General features: G+C 43.1%; 1 protein-coding gene across 1 annotated transcript in view; it reads left to right on the forward strand.

Moving 5' to 3' along the window:
• ADAMTS18 (ADAM metallopeptidase with thrombospondin type 1 motif 18) overlaps nt 1–18853 on the forward strand; it is a 219583-nt gene extending 200730 nt beyond the window's left edge. Inside the window, exons 21-23 of the mRNA XM_067471038.1 lie at nt 575–787; nt 8627–8774; nt 17241–18853. Of these exons, the coding sequence (XP_067327139.1) occupies nt 575–787; nt 8627–8774; nt 17241–17356 (477 nt within the window). The 3' untranslated portion in view covers nt 17357–18853. The remainder of the gene's footprint in view (nt 1–574; nt 788–8626; nt 8775–17240) is intronic.
• Nucleotides 18854–20120: the final 1267 nt, after the last annotated feature.

The following is a 20120-nucleotide window of genomic DNA, read 5'->3' on the forward strand; positions in this document are numbered from 1 at the left end:
CTATCTATCTATCTATCTATCTATCTATCTATCATCTATCTCTATCTATCTATCTATCTATCTATCTATCTATCTATCTCTATCTATCTATCTATCTATCTATCTATCTATCTATCTGTCATCTATCTATCATCTCTATCTATCTATCTATCTATCTATCTATCTATCTGTCATCTATCTATCTATCTATCTATCTATCTAATCTCTCTATCCATCTATCTATCTATCTATCTATCTATCTATCATCTATCTCTATCTATCTATCTATCTCTCTCTATCTATCTATCTATCTATCTATCTATCTATCATATCTATCTATCTATCTATCTATCTATCTATCTATCTATCTAATCTCTCTATCTATCTACCTACCTATCTAACCATCCCTGACAGTGTATGCAATTAATATTAGTTCTGAAACATGCTGAACTATTCTTCTTTGTGGTTTAGGAATCTATTCTTATTGCTTCTATGTGATTTGTGCTTTTGGTACCATTTTTTTTGTTAAAGAGGTAATAGCGAAGAACACATCAATGTTGTTAATTGAGGTATTCCTGTGTGCTTTGCCACCCAGTGTTCTGTTACCTGTGGCCCAGGTCTAAGGAGGCGAGAGATGCAATGCAGTGAGAAAAGCATCAGTGGCAAATTGATAACTTTCCCACCCCGGCGTTGCCGAAATCTCAAGAAGCCGCACATAGAACTGGAAGAGGTGTGCAACCGAGGAGCATGTCCCCTGCACCATTTGTACAGTAGAGTGTCTGGATGGTATTCTTCACCTTGGCAACAGGTAAAAGACACAAATTCATATGAAAATCTTGATTAGACATTTGGAGACAGCATCTTTGAAGGCCTGGCATTCATTAAACCAGAATTCTGTAAGATACACCAGCTCCACTGGCTGCCAATCTGCTACCAAGTGCAATTCAAAACTGTTAAAGCCCTACACAGTTCCAGCCCAGCTTACCTGTCCGAACATACCTCCCTCTATGAACCATTTCGGAGGTTAAGATCTTCTGGGGAGGTCCTGCCTGCTTTGTAAGTGCGGTTGGTGGGGAGGAGAGACAGGGCCTTCTCAGTGGTGGCTCCTCAGCTCTGGAACTCTCTCCCCAGTGAGATTTGATCAGCACTCTCCCTTCTGGCCTTTAGAAAGAGAACAAAGTCATGGTTATGGAACCAAGCTTTTGACTAGTAAAGTAACACAGTACAATTTATTTATTTACAGTATTTATATTCCGTCCTTCGCACCCCGCAGGGGACTCAGGGTGGATTACAATGTATACATACATGGCAAACATTCAATGCCATAGACACACAACACATATAGACAGACAGTCAGAGGCTATTTAACATTCCAATTTTCTGGACACTAGGGGAGCTGTCACTTCACTGTCCATCTGCAACACTGATGAAGTACTTTCCGCATTCCCCGAATGCTTTGCTGGAGTGCTTTGCTGGAGTCTTTTTTATGGCCTCGTAAATTTGTTAAATTAGCCTCCCCACACATAGCTGGTACCTAATTTTCCTACTTGACAGATGCAACTGTCTTTCGGGTTGCAAAGGTCGACAACAAGCTACACAATTGGTCAGAAGCTCATTCCGACCCGGGCTGGCTTCAAACTCATGACCTTTTGGTCAGAAGTGATCTTACAAGAGGCAAATATTGAAAATGTGCAATCAACATTAGGAATGGCCCGGTCTACATCCTTGGATCGTGTGATTTTAATGTTTTATTAGGGGTTTTAATTCTTACATTTCATGTTTTAAAGGTCCTTTTATCTTAACTTACTGTTAAGCCCCCGGTGGCACAGTGGGTTAAAGCCCTGTGCCGGCAGGACTGAAGACCGACAGGTCACAGGTTCGAATCTGGGGAGAGGCGGATGAGCTCCCTCTATCAGCTTCAGCTCCTCATGCGGGGACATGACAGAAGCCCCCCACAAGGATGATAAAAACATCAAATCATCCAGGCGTCCCCTGGACAACATCCTTGCAGATGGCCAATTCTCTCACAACAGGAGCGACTTGCAGTTTCTCATGTCGCTCCTGACACGACAAAAAAAAACTTACTGTGAATTGCCCCATTAATTTTGTGCTTAGTTATATGGTGTTGATTTGTGATTTGGTTTACATATATAAGGCAAGGTCTATTTTTTCCAAACTCCACCAGGGTTCACATTTGGGCATATTGAGTATTTGTGCCAAGTTTGGTCCAGATTCATCATTGTGTAGAGTCCACAGTGCTCTCTGAATGTAGGTAAACTACAACTCCAAAACTCAAGATCAATTCCCACCCAACCTTTCCAGTATTTTCTGTTGGTCATGGGAGAACTGTGTGCCAAGTTTGGTTCAGTTCCATCATTGGTGGAGTGCAGAATGGTCTTTAATTGTCGGTGAACTATAAATTTATTTATTTATTTATTTACAGTATTTATATTCGGCCCTTCTCACCCCGCAGGGGACTCAGGGTGGATTACAATGTACACATACATGGCAAACATTAAATGCCATAGACACACAACATATATAGACAGACAGTCAGAGGCTATTTATTTAACATTCCAATTTTCTGGACTCTAGGGGAGCTGTCACTTCACTGTCCATCTGCGACACTGATGAAGTACTTTCCGCATTCCCCGCATGCTTTCGCTGGATATTTTTTATGACTTTGTAAATTTGAAATTAGCCTCCTCACACACAGGTGGTACCTAAATTCCCTACTTGACAGATACAACTGTCTTTTGGGCTTTTATCACTTCACCACATGCGACAGCTTGCAGGTTACGTAGATATTCATCAATGGCTGTTAAATTGACAGCCTGCCATTTTAATGTCTTACATTGAAGTGTAGACATGGAGTGTATAAATTTCGCATCTGTGGGATTTGTTGAACGTATATCAGAGTGACTGAAAATAACTGTTGACAAGGGTTGATGGTCACTGTCTTCCCTTGGTTTGACTGTAACCTCAGAGAAGAACTCACTGAATTCCTTAGAGACACATAGTCCAGGGTGCTACTGGCTCTCGCTGAATGGTAGGTAAAGGGATAACAGTATTTCTTATTTTCCCCACTTAGTATGTAAAGATTGAACTTGTATAGAACAGAAACCAGCTCAATCCCTGCTTTATTTCTAGTCATGTCTCTAGAGTTCCAATCAGCATTGAAGGGCAGGTCTCCCTTGGGGATGCCGGATAACTCTGTCAGTTTATTTGCTGAGCTTCCCAGTCCCACGTTGAAATCCCCAAGTAAAATTATTAATGCTGATGGATATTCAAAGATAACTTCTTCTTCTGACTTATCACCTTGTTGCCTTGTTTTTTACTCGTGTTTTATTTTGAAATGGTCATATGACTGATCAAATAAATATTATTATTAACTGTCTTTTGGGTTGCAAAGGTCAACAACAAGCTACACAAATTGGCCGGAAGCTCACTCCGACCCAGGCTGGCTTCGAACACATGACCTTTTGGTCAGTAATGATCTTAATGCAGCTGATACCCAGCCAGCTGCGCCACAGTCCCGGTGCATAAATACCTGCAACTACAACTCCCAAATGACAAAATCAACCCCACCAGTATTCAAATTTGGGTGTATCGGTATTTGTGCCAAATTTAGTCCAGTGAATGAAAATATATCTTGCATATGAGATATTTACATTACAATTCGCAACAGTAGCAAAATTACAGTTGTGAAGTTGTGAAGTTGTGGAGCCCCCAGTGGTGCAGTGGGTAAAATCCCTGTGCCAGCAGGACTGAAGACCCACAGGTTGCAGGTTCAAATCCGGGGAGAGGCGGATAAGCTCCCTCTATCAGCTCCAGCTCCTCATGCGGGGACATGAGAGAAGCCTCCCACAAGGATGATAAAAACATCAAAGCATCTGGGCGTCCCCTGGGCAACGTCCTTGCAGGCGGCCAATTCTCTCACACCAGAAGCGACTTGCAGTTTCTCAAGTCGCTCCTGACACGACAAAAAAAAAGTTGTGAAGTAGCAACGAAAATAATTTTATGGTTGGGGGTCACCACAATATGAAGAACTGTATTAAGGGATCATGGCATTACGAAGGTTGAGAACCACTGGTTTAGTGATAGTCACGTTCTTCTGACATATAAGGCAGAACGTCCCACAGACACTTCCTCACGGGTGCCAGAAGAAAAATACAGTCAAAAATGTCTTCATTTGAGACACCAAAATCTGCTGCCTAAGACAGCCAACATATTCTGTTTAATGGCAGGGGTAGTCTTGCCGGGATTCCTGCTGTGTCAAGTGTAGGAACAGCAATAACAGCATATTGTTCTCACTGACTCATTTGTCTGGAAACTGATAGTCACTTACATAAAAGTGCTCCTGCTGTTTCAGCAATGCTGTCTTCCATGGTGCTTTCCATATCATTCTTCAGAGGATTGTAGTGTGGCTGAACCTACAAATCATTGTACACAACATCCGTAGAGATTTGCAAAGGCTGTCTGGAATTCCTGAAATTGTTTGATTGATTAGTGCCTCGGTTTGTAAAAAATTGCCAGAGTTTTGCAACAAGCTTCTGTATTTTTGGAACTTGCTTGACTGTATGACTCACATATCCTGGATACAAGTATTTTATTTGAAAGCCCATCCGTGTAAGTTTGAGTGCTTTATTTATTTATTTATTTGCGACATTTATATGCCACCCTTCTCACCCCGAAGGGGACTCAGAGCAGTTTACAAGATATATATAAATACATACAGTACAATATACCATTAGCACAATACAATATCAGTGCTATACATCACTATATTGTACTATACAATTATATTGTAATACTAGCTTTCCCCTGCTACGTGTTGCTGTGGCCCAGTCTGTTGATCTGGAAAATAAAGTAATGAGAAAGTGTTGGTTTCTAATATATGTAATGTTTCGGCTTTCGATACCATCGATCATGGTATCCTTCTGGGTCGTCTCTCTGGGATGGGCCTTGGGGGCATGGTTCTGTCGTGGCTCCAGTCCTTCCTGGAGGGACGAACCCAGATGGTGAAGCTGGGAGACGCCTGCTCAGATCCCTGGCCTTTGACCTGTGGGGTCCCTCAAGGCTCTATTTTGTCTCCCATGCTCTTTAACATCTACATGAAACTGCTGGGAGAGGTCATCCGGAGTTTTGGAGTTGGGTACCATCTCTACGCAGATGACGCACAACTCTACTACTCCTTTCCATCTAACTCCAAGGAGGCTTCTCGGGTGTTGGACGAGTGCCTGGCTGCTGTGTCTATCTGGATGAGGAGGAACAAGCTGAAGATCAATCCTGACAAGACAGAGGTCCTCCTGGTCGATTGTAAACCGGATCGGTGTATAGGGTGGCTACCTGTGTTGGACGGGGTTACACTCCACCTGAAGCCACAGGTCCGCAGCTTGGGAGTCCTCCTGGATTCATCGCTCTCGCTTGAGGCTCAGGCGTTGGCGGTGGCCGGGAGGGCTTTTGCACAACTGAGACTTGTGTGCCAGCTGCGACCGTACCTCGCTAAGGCTGATCTGGCCGGGGTGGTCCATGCCTTAGTCACCTCTAGACTGGATTACTGCAATGCGCTCTACGTGGGGTTGCCCTTGAAAACGGCTCGGAAATTCCAATTGGTCCAACGGGCAGCAGCCAGGATGTTAACTGGGGCCCATTACAGAGAGAGGTCAACCCTCCTGTTTAAGGAGCTCCACTGGCTGCCGTTTATTTTCCGAGCCCAATATAAGGTGCAGGTGCTTACCTACAAAGCCCTGAACGGTTTGGGACCACCCTACCTGCGTGACCGCATCGCTGTCTATGAACCCACACGCTCACTCCGGTCATCAGGAGAGGCCCTGCTCATGATCCCGCCTGCGTCACAGGCGCGTTTGGTGGGGACGCGAGACAGGGCCTTCTCTGTGGTGGCCCCCCGCCTCTGGAATGCCCTCCCAAAAGATCTCAGACAGGCCCCTACTTTGGCGGTCTTCAGAAAGAATCTGAAAACCTGGCTGTTCCAACGTGCCTTTTCAGATTAGGAACCCCACTACCAAATCCCAGAAGCACTTTAGTTAGAACCAAGATCACCGCACACTGCACACTGCACTTATATTTTAATCCCATATCCCTCCGACACTTCAGCACTTTTAATCCTGTACCCCTACTCCTGGCCGGCTCAGTTTTTAATAATGTCTTGTTGTATTGCTATTGTTTTATTGTTTTCTGCTTAACTGTTTTATTTGCTATGTACTGTATTGTTGTATTGTGTTGGGCTCCGGCCTGTTGTAAGCCGCATCGAATCCCTTGGGAGATGCTATCGGGGTACAAATAAAGTTATAATAATAATAATAATATAGCACAGTACAATATCAGTGCTATACGTCACTATATTATACTATACAATTATATTGTAATAGTATTAGTAATATTACATGTAATATAAAATATATAACCATAATATCATATTATTAGTTGTATTATACTGTATTACATTATAATATTATATCTATATATATAAAAATGCTCTGTGCATAATGAGTTCCTTAAAAACAAAAGAACCAATGAAGAAAATCACATCAAATTTGGCAACAAAACGTCTCACAACACAAGGAGTGACCATCACTCAAAAAATTATGATTTCGTCACTTGGGAGTTGTAGTTACTGGGATTTATAGTTCACCTACAATCAAAGAGTATTCTGAACTCCACCAATGGTGGAATTGAACCAAACTTGGCACACAGTTCTCCCATGACCAACAGAAAATACTGGAAGGGTTTGGTGGGCAGTGTCCTTTGGTTTTGGAGTTGGAGTTCACCTACATCCAGAGATCACTGTGGACTCAATCAATGATGGATCTGGACCAAACTCTACACGAATACTCAATATGCCCAAATGTGAATACTGGTGGAGTTTGGGTGAAAATAGCATTTTGACATTTGAGAGTTGTAGTTGCTGGGATTTATGGTTCATATACAATCAAAGAGCATTCTGAACCCCACCAACGATGGAATTGGACCAAACTTGGCACACAGTTCCCCTATGACCAATAGAAAATACTGGGAGGGTTTGGTGGGCCGTGTCCTTTGGTGTTGGAGTTGTAGTTCACCTATATCCAGATATCACTGTGGACTCAAACAATGATAGATCTGGACCAAACTCTACACAAATACCCAATATGCCGAAATGTGAACACTGGTGGAGTTTGGGGAAAATAGAATCTTGACATTTGGGAGTTGTAGTTGCCGGGATTTATAGTTCACCCACAATCACAGAGCATTCTGAACCCCACCAACGATAGAATTAAGCTACACCTCCCACACAGAACCCCTATGTGGGCCACAGCAACGCGTGGCAGGGGACGGCTAGTATATTATATGTATATACAATATATATTATATTATATTATATTTTAGTATAGCACAGGAGACAAGGTGGAACTGTCTTCACTCTGGCTCAGAAAAGATGTTATTGCTATATATACTTGCACATAAAGGATCCTCATAGAATCATAGAATCATAGAATCAAAGAGTTGGAAGAGACCTCATGGGCCATCCAGTCCAACCCCATTCTGCCAAGAAGCAGGAATATTGCATTCAAATCACCCCTGACAAATGGCCATCCAGCCTCTGCTTAAAAGCTTCCAAAGAAGGAGCCTCCACCACGCTCCGGGGCAGAGAGTTCCACTGCTGAACGGCTCTCACAGTCAGGAAGTTCTTCCTCATGTTCAGATGGAATCTCCTCTCTTGTAGTTTGAAGCCATTGTTCCGCGTCCTAGTCTCCAAGGAAGCAGAAAACAAGCTTGCTCCCTCCTCCCTGTGGCTTCCTCTCACATATTTATACATGGCTATCATATCTCCTCTCAGCCTTCTCTTCTTCAGGCTAAACATGCCCAGTTCCCTAAGCCGCTCCTCATAGGGCTTGTTCTCTAGACCCTTGATCATTTTAGTCACATACTTTGCGACTCATACTTTAGAACAGGTTGGAAGAGACTCTCAAGAGCCATACACCCCACTAATCTTGCCACTTTATGACCAGAGGTATTCCCTGTAGATTGATACTTTTTGCACTTTCCCTCGGCACTACTTAGAAATTTATTGCAGTTACTTGAGCCCGGATCCAGTTCTTACTCTGTTTACAGCCATGTTATTGTTTTTATGATGCTGTTGTTGGGTTTATATTATGTTTTCATTGATTGATTTTGATGCTGTTGTTTTTATTGTGATTTGGGCTTGTTCCAATGCCAGCCACACTAAAAATTTATTTATTTATTTAGGGATTTTATATCCCGTCTTTTCTCAACCTCCGCAGAGGGAATCAGGACGGCTAACAAAATGGTACCCCATGGCGCCCACATCAAAACATAAATATACAATTAACAGCAATGTAATAATAACAACAATATAATAATAGTTATTATTATTATATTATTAGTTCCTCCCCTTACTGGTTATTTCAATTTACAGGTTCTCCCAGAAGTTATAGTAAATAAATAAATAGGTCAAGAAATGGCACTTTAACTCATGTTCTTATGTCTGGCTCTTTATTTCATTATGGGAATTCAAACAATAAATTGGAAATTATTTGAAGGCATGCAACAGCAGCAGTAGGGATGAAATCGTAGCTGAAAAGTTTGGAATGAATGTGTAAAGGGCATTTTCTTTTCTTTACAGTGCTCAGTGACCTGTGGTGGTGGAGTCCAAATACGGGTGGTGCAGTGTCTTTACCAGGGCCAGATAGCTACAGGTTGTCTTCCTCATCAACAGCCTGCCATGTCCAGAGCCTGCAATACTATCTTCTGCCTTGTTCCAGAAAAGAAAGGTAAAGTAATACTAAGAATAATAATTACTTTTTGAATGGTAAATTTGTATCAGAACAGATCTCCTAGATCAAATGCTTCACACTCAAGGCCACCAGGCCTAATTTAACCCATCATGTCATTTTAAGTTGTCCTCCAAATGCTGGACTACAATTCTAGACATCATGACTAGAGCTGATAGGAGTTGTGATATAGTAACACCTTTGTTGTTCATTCGTTCAGTCGCTTCCGACTCTTTGTGACTTCATGGACTAGCCCACGCCAGAGCTCCCTGTCGGCCGTCACCACCCCCAGCTCCTTCAAGGTCAAGCCAGTCACTTCAAGGATGCCATCCATCGATCTTGCCCTTGGTCGGCCCCTCTTCCTTTTTCCTTCCATTTTCCCCAGCATTGTCTTCTCTATGCTTTCCTGTCTTCTCATTATGTCATCAAGTTTGCAGACGACACCAAATTGGGAGGGATAGCCAATACTCCAGAGGACAGGAGCAGGAATCAAAATGATCTTGACAGATTAGAGAGATGGGCAAAAGCTAACAAAATGAAGTTCAACAGTGACAAATGCAAGATACTCCACTTTGGCAGGAAAAATGAAATGCAAAGATACAGAATGGGGGGAAATGCCTGGCTTGAGAGCAGTACGTGTGAAAAAGATCTTGGAGTCCTCGTGGCCAACAAGTTAAACATGAGCCAACAATGTGATGTGGCGGCAAAAAAGCCGATGGGATTTTGGCCTGCATCAATAGGAGCATAGTGTCTAGGTCCAGGGAAGTAATGCTACCCCTCTATTCTGCTTTGGTTAGACCACACCTGGAATATTGTGTCCACTTCTGGGCACCACAATTCAAGAGAGATATTGACAAGCTGGAATGTGTCTAGAGGAGAGCAACTAAAATGATCAAGGGTCTGGAGAACAAGCCCTATGAGGAGCGGCTTAAGGAGCTGGACACGTTTAGCCTGAAGAAGAGAAGGCTGAGAGGAGATATGATAGCCATGTATAAATATGTGAGAGGAAGCCACAGGGAGGAGGGAGCAAGCTTGTTTTCTGCTTCCATGGAGACTAGGACGCGGAACAATGGCTTCAAACTACAAGAGAGGAGATTCCATCTGAACACGAGGAAGAACTTCCTGACTGTGAGAGCCGTTCAGCAGTGGAACTCTCTGCCCCGGAGTGTGGTGGAGGCTCCTTCTTTGGAAGCTTTTAAACAGAGGCTGGATGGCCATCTGTCAGGGGTGATTTGAATGCAATATTCCTGCTTCTTGGCAGGGGGTTGGACTGGATGGCCCATGAGGTCTCTTCCAACTCTTTGATTCTATGATTCCAAAATACTTCATGTTTGCCTCTAATATCCTTCCCTCCAGTGAGCAGTGGGGCTTTATTTCCTGAAGTATAAATATGTGAGAGGAAGCCACAGGGAGGAGGGAGCAAGCTTGTTTTCTGCTTCCATGGAGACTAGGACGCGGAACAATGGCTTCAAACTACAAGAGAGGAGATTCCATCTGAACATTAGGAAGAACTTCCTGACTGTGAGAGCCATTCAGCAGTGGAACTCACTGCCCTGGAGTGTGGTGGAGGCCTCTTTCTTTGGAAGCTTTTAAACAGAGGCTGGATGGCCATCTGTCAGGGGTGATTTGAGTACAATATTCCTGCTTCTTGGCAGGGGGTTGGACTGGATGGCCCATGAGGTCTCTTCCAAATCTTTGATTCTATGATTCTATGATTTTAGAGTGGGAATTTATTTTTATGCAGATCTTGTCCAAAGCATGGGGTTTCTTATCCATTCATTTATACTTTCGTGCATGATTTTTTTTCAAGTCTTCTGGAATTATGCCAATGAATAATTTATTTCAATTTTCTTCAATTTTCCCACTTAAAATACACTCTAGTTGGCTAACAAACTTTGTTGGCAACAAATTCTGCAATCAAATTACAAAAATCATTAGAATAACCCTCAAAACTGGGTTGTTATAGGTTTTTCGGGCTATATGGCCATGTTCTAGAAGCATTCTCTCCTGACATTTCTCCTGCATCTATGGCAAGTATCCTCAAAGGTTGTGAGGTCTGTTGGCCATGGTAGTCCACACTCTGGTTGCATCTCATATAGACTACTGCAACGCGCTTTGCATGGGGCTGCCTTTGAAGACTGTTTGAAATCTTCAAATGGTCCTCACAACCTCTGAGGATGCTTGCCATAGATTGAGACGAAATGTCAGGAGCGAATGCTTCTAGAACATGGCCCGAAAAACCTACAACAGCCCAGTGATTCCTGCCATGAAAGCCTTCGACAACCCTCAATACTGTTTAAGGGATCTTTAAACAATGTGTGTTTTGACACTAGTGAAAAATTAAAAAAAAATAAGAATGAGAACTGATGGCATTTCTGAGGCGAGACAATATTGTTCTCTAGAGACAGCACAGGAGAACTCCTACTCCTGAATGTCCATTAGGTAGATCTTCAGTAGGAATAGCATTCTTGAGGACCTGTCCTGAAGATCTTAAAAGTAAAGGTAAAGGTAGTCCCCTGACATTAAGTCCAGTCGTGTCTGGTGCTCATCTCCATTTCTAAGCCAAAGAGCCGGCGTTGTCCGTAGACACCTCCAAGGTCATGTGGCCGGCATGACTGCATGGAGCGAAGATCTTAACATCCAGATAAGAGCGCAGACAGGTCTTTTGATTTGGTGCTGGGTTCTAGGCTTGGGCGGTTTCGTTCGTTAATTTCGTAATTCGTTATTAATTCGTATTTAAATTAGCTTACGATCCAATATTGAGCCATGCAGGAATAGTGTGAGGAGTAAATTAGATTCGAAACTTTTTTTTCAATTTATTTCATAATTATTTTGTAATTATTTCGTAATTATTTTGTAATTATTTTGTAATTGTTTCGAAATTGTTTCGTAATTATTTTGTCATGTCTGGTGCAAGTTTTATAGTTGTTGTTTGTTTTATCACACCAACAGTCAACAACAGAGGGAGAGGGAAGCTTCAGAAGTTCCCCCTGTCCCATTTGGAGGGTTTCTTAGCATATTGCGCAATCGCGTCCGCCATTAACGAATTGATTCGTAATTATATGAAATTTCATATATTTCAAAAATTTTAAAAGGAAAATTTCGGAATTATAAAAAAAAACGAAACGCAAGGGCCCCCTAAAAACAAAACGAGTTTAGAACCAATTTTTTCCGTGGTTACCCAAGCCTACTGGGTTCATCTATGTTTATTTTTGCCCAGCCTTTTTTTTTTAACTTATATTTCCAAATACAATTTCTCCCCATTTTCCCTCTCTCCTCTTATTGGAAATAGTGTATCCAATGTCTGTTATTTATTTGCTTTGGCCCCAACCCTCCCCTCTCTTTACAGCTGTAGAAGTCCTTTTGACTTTATTGCAACTAGGTCTTTGGGGCCTTGGAGATCAATTATCTCTTCACCATGCTCTAAGTCTCTGTCTCCACCATTGCACACAGCCAGCTGTGCTGGAACTGTATTGAAGCCAGTCACATTCAATTACCCACCACATAGTTTCAGCCCAGTGAATCATTGGGGAGAGATCATAGGAAAGAAATGAGGCTTTCAGGGAGAGTTAGCATGCTTTCCCTAGGCAAGCTGGACCTGCTCTTCAGCTCATTTCCATCATTTGACTTGAGAGTCTCATAGCCTTTGGGTCAACTTGGTTTTCTTGGATGTGAAAAGCAAATATGTGTACCCGATGTGAACCAAACATAAAAGAAAGAACAAGCTTCCCATCCAATAGTTCATCTGAAGTTGATGCAACCGAGGCCCCTTCCACGCCTCCCTGTATTCTAGGATCTGATCCCAGATTATTTATTTATTTTATTTTTATTTAGTACACTTGTATACCGCTAATATCTCAGCCTAAAACGGCGACTCATTGCGGTTTACAACATTTAAAAACAACAATATTCCAATTAAAAATATAAAACACATACATATACAATACACAGTATTGGGCCACCAATACAGACCAATGCATCTCTTAAATTAAAATCATAATCCAATTTCGTTGTCTGTGATTGCCAGTCCTTGATCAGAGATTTCATCGCATCGGATTAGCCGAATGCTTGCTCAAACATCCATGTCTTGAGTTTTTTCCGAAATACTATCAGCGAGGAGGCTGATCTTATCTCTATAGGGAGGGCATTCCAAAGCCGCGGGGCCACCACAGAAAAGGCCCTGTCTCTCGTTCCCGCCAGCCGCACCTGTGAAGCAGGCGGGATGGAGAGAAGGGCCTCTCCCGAAGATCTTAGGGTCCTGGTGGGCTGATAGGCCGAGATACGTTCGGATAGATATGTTGGGCCAGAACCGTTTAGGGCTTTAAAGGCCAATGCCAGCACTTTGAATTGGGCCCGGTAGCTAATCGGCAGCCAGTGGAGCTGGTACAGCAGAGGAGTTGTATGCTCCCTGCGCCCTGCTCCTGTTAGTACCATGGCTGCCGCCCGTTGGACTAGTTGGAGCTTCCGAGCCATCTTCAAAGGCAACCCCACGTAGAGAGCGTTGCAGTAATCAAGGCGGGATGTAACCAATTATCTACTTTAAACTGGATTATATGAGTCTCCGCTGGGGTAAGCAGATAATCTGGGATCAGATTGTGGGATATAGGGCAGTGTGGAAGGGGCATGAGTGGAAACCAGCAGGAGTGGAGCTTGTCAAATGTTTGAATCTACCAACTTCCATATCTTATACAGGGTTTAGCAGCATAACTTCCTTTTTTCAAAACTTTATGAATCAGAAAAAAATTATAATGTAGGCACATACCTAAAGTTTTGTTTTACGTAGTTTTGAAGATCAAATTAGGTAGGTGATGTCCCCCATTCTCCATACACTGAGTAAACCGATTTCCTGTGTTTGTCATGACTCTTGCTAGCATAGCAGGTGTTATGTCAGCAATTTCGTCCTGGATGTTGGTCTTCAAATCTTGTAGGGTCCTTGGACGGTTCACATAAACATGGGATTTCAAAAAAACCCATAGAAAAAATCACAAGGGGCCAAATCTGGAGAGCGGCCCGGCCACTCCAAATCTGCTCAAAAAATAGGCCTCAACATCAAAAGCATGCTCCTCACTGTTCCAACGCATGATGACGACTGAACTGTGTCAGGCCAAAACTTTATACTCCCGCCTCTCGAACGAGACCACTAGCGCTCCGCTACAACTTCAACCAACTGAATGGCGCGAGTTTTAAAAAAGGAAGTTATGCTGCTGCACCCTGTACTTCAACCCTGTAGACAATCCATGGTGTGTCAAACATGTGGCTATCATCCTCTTCAATGACACAAGAGGTCTGGCTGAACATTACAGATGCATATATAATTTGTAGTAGTAACAGATGAAAGTATTCGGGACATATATCTTCCACGATCTCTTCTCTGAACTATCTGTATTTCTGTAGAGTGGGCATCCATTCCCATGAAGATGCAATGCCCAAAGGGGGAGAGGGACCAAGCAGAAGCCCAATGTGTTCCTGAAACCAACTTCAAGAAAGGACAGAGATGGGATTGCATTCCCCCTGAAATCTCAGCTCTGTGTCTTATGTATAATGCTGGATTCAGAGCTGAACCTGGTTGCCCGAGTTTCAGCAGTGGCCTATACTATTGTGCCAGCCCTGCTATTTGTGAAGATGTCAGATCTGGCTATGATGGCACACACCTTGATACCCTCCCATCCAGGCTGCTTCCATACACTCCATGGCAGGGACCTCAAACGTTTTGAACAAAGGGCCAGGTCACAGTTCCTCAAACTGTTGGAGGGCTGGATTATAATTTGAAAAAAAAAAACAATGAATTCCTATGCACACTGCACATATCTTATTTTGTTAGAGACCCTATATTGGGTCTTCTTAGGTCCGTGCAGTCATGGGAACACGTAAGGAAGGAGACAGTCCCAAAAGAGATAAAAAAACAAGATTTATTTTTAATTTCTTCATGAAGAAGTCGGACAGCCTGGTAGCATGCGTAGATGCTACTCTTCAAGTGACTGCCGTGCCCCCTTGGCGTTTGAACACCGTTATATAACCTCAAGTAAACAAGAACATTTTTTTTGTCATGGAAAGTACTCTCTTTTCAGCCCCTCTCCCTTGACCTTTTGATGGAAAGTATTAGGGCTGGCCCCCTTGATGGACTGTCACCTTGTCGTGGTGAGGGGGCTTGTGTGTTCCGATGAACCTGTAGGCACAACAACTGGAGTCGTGCACTCCCAGGAGTGGCCGCGGGGGGGGGGGGGGTTCCAGACCAAGCACAGTCCGAAGACCCAAAGACCTCAACGGCGGAGCAGGCGGAGGATAACATGGCACATGTTACAACGGCTGCGAAGGCAGAAGAAGGCTGCAACAGACTGAGAAGCCACGGTCATTGTGTTAAACTACATCACCAGTGGAACCTCACTCTGTGAAGTCTGTGTGTTGATCAGTTGTGCACTGACCTCCACACATTAAAAAAACCCACGCACAGGCGTCTTCCACAGAAAACAAAAACCAAGCAACCAAAGTCCCATGGCGATCAGCGAGTGGCGACGGGGGCAGGACTGTGAAATCTGGAAGCCCCTAGTCACAGACTGGCACATGGGCGGTGGGTACGGACTCAGTCGTTCTACCTCAAGGTCCGAGGCAGTTGAGTAGTTCGGCAGCTGTATCCGCAACTGAGCAGCCCTATTGAGGACCCACTCTGCTCACCCCAAATGGGGAGGGGGCTAGAAAAGGTGCCCTAAACATAGTCTGCCTCACTTATCCCTGACTGGACTGCCATGTCCAGTGGGGTCACCACCCTGCGGCCAAAAAAGGAAAATGAACTTCGGTACGTGGAACGTACGGACTCTGATGGACTAGGGCTGGGTATCCACGGAAAAATTTGTTTCTAAACTCGATTCGTTTCCAGGGGGCGCTAGCGTTTCCAAATTCTAAATACTTCCAAAATTTTGAGATTTCAAAATTTCGTTATTTACGAAATTTCGTTAATTTCGAATCGATTCGTTAATGGCGGATGCAATTGCACAATATGCTAAAAAAACCTCCAAATGGGACAGGGGGAACTTCTGAAGGTCCCTCTCCCTCTGTTGTTGACTGTTGGTGTGATAAAACAAACAACAACTATAAAACTTGCACCAGACATGCGAAAATAATTACGAAATAATTACAAAATAATTACGAAACAATAACGAAATAAATTAAAAAATGTTTTGAATCTAATTTACTCCTCGCACTATTCCTGCATGGCTCAATATCAGATCGTAAGGTAATTTAAATACGAATTAATAATGAATTACTAAATTAACGAACGAAACCGCCCAGCCCTAGAAAGTACCTTCTTGTACATGAAGACTCTGCACTTTACCACAACCTTTGAAGTTAACCACAACACAACATCCTATGTAAGAAAGTACCTTCTTGTACCTCTACATCTCACATCTTGTTTCTTAAAAACATTTTCTTCTGTATTGCTCTTTTTCTAAGGAGAAAGGGTGTATTTCTCTTTTGTTGTTAATTTCATTCAAAGCCCCTTGCTTAGTATTTGCAAATTTCGCTCAAAGACACTTTCAATTTGTAGTGCAAAAACACTTAAAAATGCAATAATTAAATGAAGAACAATTTCAACAAATATAAAATTATTAGTATTTCAATGGGAAGTGTGGGCCTACTTTTGGCTGATGAGATAGGATTGTTGATGTTGTTGTGTGCTTTCAAGTCGTTTCAGACTTAGGTTGACCCTGAGTGAGAGCCAGGTAAATGACCTTGGAGGGCCGCATCTGGCCCCCGGGCCATAGTTTGAGGACCCCTGCTCTATGGACCCCTCCACACAGCCCTATATCCCAGAATATCAAGGCAGAAAATCCCACAATATCTGCTTTGAACTGGGTTATCTGAGTCCACACTCAGATAATGTTGGATTTCCTGCCTTGATATTATGGGATATAGGGCTGTGTGGAAAGGCTCTAAATAGAACTGTATATTCCCTCAACATAGGGTTGTATGGTCCTATGCCTTTATATTCATGAAGAATAGCAGCAAGGCACAACACATGCCAATGGTGGGCACTGTTGTGCAATGTGGAACTTAGCGCACAAGCATAACACACAACAAACCCTTGTCATGGGATAACTAAACTTCCAACAACCAGGCACATCTTAACACCTCTCAACATAAGATTTTCCCAGGCTCAGCCAGGTCTTCAAATGCTAATGAAGGTGGTCAGTTGAAACATTCACACCTAGCTCCAGCAGAGAAGAGCTCTTTGCCCCACCCCAGCCATTCCACAGATATATAAACCCATTTTTCCTACTTCCAAGAGACCTCACTACCTCTGAGGATGCTTGCCATAGATGCAGGCGAAACGTCAGGAGAAATGCCTCTGGAACATGGCCCTATAGCCCGAAAAAACCCACAAGAACCTAAACTTCCATTACTATCAGTCTGCTAGGTTTCAGTATGCAATACTGTAAAATAAATATATCTCCAATTTTCTTACTGCAGATGATCCTTCTTGTGTGGATTTCTTCGCTTGGTGCCACCTCGTCCCCCAACACGGTGTCTGTAACCACAAGTTTTACGGCAAACAATGCTGCAAATCATGCACGTGGAAGAACTGATTTAAATGGTCGGAGTCTGACTTTTTGGTGCCATCGAGTCTTCCTCTCTGCAGATGCTGAGATGTTTTGTGAAGCTTCTGGAACTGAATGTCACCGAGATTGCCAGTGAAAGTGTTTTGGGTATTACAGAGCAGTATCTGCTCTGGTACAATTGGTGCTGAATCAGACATACAGAAAAGCTGCACTGTTACCAAACAACTAGGGTGTTGTTGAACATTAGTAGATTAGGTGCTTTCTGTATTTTCTGTTGTCCTTGGTTGAAAGAGAGAAGAAAACCAACTGCATTGTTGATGGCCAAAGCCAGTCTCCAAAATGAACTGGCATGTTTGGCATGGTGCTCTTAACCATCAGAATTATGACAGTGCCATAACGAACTGTTGATGCTGGTTCTCTGAAAGAAGGAGAAGATGATCAAGATAAATTCCATTAGTGGCTATGGAGACAATGCATTGTGCTCCCTAACAAAGGATTGATGTTATCCACAATAATCAAATATGCTGCACTATCTAAATCAGTGGTCCCCAACAACAAAAATATGGTCCGCGGCCTCACCATTACTACATTGTTGCCTCGAAACCACGTGGCAACAAGAGCAACTGGTCTTGCAAAACCCTCTTATACTGCCAAGACTACAGACATGTCGGGAGAGGAGAGGCTGGCTACCCACAAAAGATTACTATTACCACATCAGCTCTAGATTATTAAATATAGTTTTCTGTGGGTGAACAGATAGTAACTACTGGATGACATATGTTTTGTATCAGAAACTAGAGCTGATGTAGTCTACTCAATGCAATTTTCTGAATCGGCACCCCAAATAACCAAACTGAATCTAAAGTTTACCCTTTTGGTACTAATGTTGGAAAGTGGTCCCTGGTCAAAGTAGTCCTTGGTCAAGGGGTCCTGGTCAAAAAACAATTGGGAACCACTGATCTAAATAATAGGAATGTCCAAGCATGGTTCTAAATGGTTCTAAAGTACTTAGAAAACTAAAGTTCTGGTGGTGAAAACTAGGGGACGGTGGTGCTTTGCTTCTACAGTGTTGCTAAAGTTCTGGTGGTGAAAATGTCAGAACTCTTACAAAACTTTCAAAATTTCATTATTATTTCATTATTGGTGATTTTTATGACAGAACCTATTATGAACTGCCATTTATCATGAAACTAGCGGTCCCTTGCCACACGTTGCTGTGGACCAGTCTGGTGATCTGGAAAATAAAGTATTGAGAAAGTGTTGGTTTCTAATATATGTAATGTCTTTATGCTTGTGGGTAAACAGTATTTCTTGCTGTTTCTTTGCCAGTGTTAATGTCTGGTTTGCCTACTCTGGGACATGCAACATATCATTGCCCTTCTTTAGGGGTCCCTTTCAAATCTTTGATCTGTCATATACATATATGTGTGTGCATGGCAGGATGGCCCTTTGTCAGGAGGGCTTTGATTATGTTTTCTTGCCCTGGTGAAGGGAGTTGGACTGGATGGCCTTAAGGCAGCATTTATCAACCTGGGTTTTGGGACCTCGGGGGGGGGGGGGGGGGGGAGGGGAGTTGCGAGGAGGTGTCAGAAGGGTTGCCAAAGACCACTGCAAAACACAGTATTTTCTGTTGGTCAAGAGGGTTCTGTGTGGGAAGTTTGTCCCAATTCTGTCATTGGTGGGCTCAAAATGCTCCTTGATTGTAGGTGAACTATAAATCCCAGTAACTACAACTCCCAAATGTCAAGGCCTATTTTCCCCAAACTCCATCTGTGTTTATATTTGGGCATATTGAGTATTCGTGCCAAGTTTGATCCAGATCCATCATTGTTTGAGTCCACAGTGCTCTCTGGATGTAGGTGAACTACAACTCCAAAACTGAAGGTTAATGCCCACCAAACTCTTCTAGTGTTTTCTGTTGGTCATGAGAGTCCTATGTTCCAAGTTTGGTTCAATTCCATCGTTGGTGGAGTCCAGAATGCTCTTTGATTATAGGTGAACTATAAATCCCAGTAACTACAACTCCCAAATGACAAAATCATAATTTTTGAGTGATGGTCACTCCTTGTGTTGTGAGACATTTTGTTGCCAAATTGGGTGTGATTTCGTTCATTGGTTCTTTTGTTTTTAGGGTACTCATTATGCACAGAGCATTTATATATATATATATATATATATAGATTTTGAAAGTTGGGTTAGAATTCTGAAAGTTTCACCACCAGAACTTTAGCAACACTGTAGAAGCAAAGCCATGGTCTTCCCTGTAGTAACCTACGGATGTAAGAGCTGGACCTTAGGGAAGGCTGAGCGAAGAAAGATGGATGCTTTTGAGCTGTGGTGTTGGAGGAAAGTGCTGAGAGTGCCTTGGACTGCGAGAAGATCCACCCAGTCCATCCTCCAGGAAATAAAGCCCAACTGCTCACTGGAGGGAAGGATACTAGAGACAAAGTTGAAGTACTTTGGCCACATCATGAGGAGACAGCAAAGCCTAGAGAAGACAATTATGCTGGAGAAAGTGGAAGGCAAAAGGAAGAGGGGCCGACCAAGGGCAAGATGGATGGATGGCATCCTTGAAGTGACTGGCTTGACCTTGAAGGAGCTGGGGGTGGTGACAGCCGACAGGGAGCTCTGGCGTGGGCTGGTCCATGAGGTCACGAAGAGTCGGAGACGACTGAACGAATGAACAACAACAACAGAAGCAAAGCACCAGCGCCCCCTAGTTTTCACCACCAGAACTTTAGTTTTCTAAGTAGTTTAGAACCATTTAGAACCATGGTTGCACATGCCTACA

Source organism: Anolis sagrei, chromosome 8 (genome assembly GCF_037176765.1).
Source record: "Anolis sagrei isolate rAnoSag1 chromosome 8, rAnoSag1.mat, whole genome shotgun sequence".
Lineage (NCBI taxonomy): Eukaryota > Metazoa > Chordata > Lepidosauria > Squamata > Dactyloidae > Anolis > Anolis sagrei.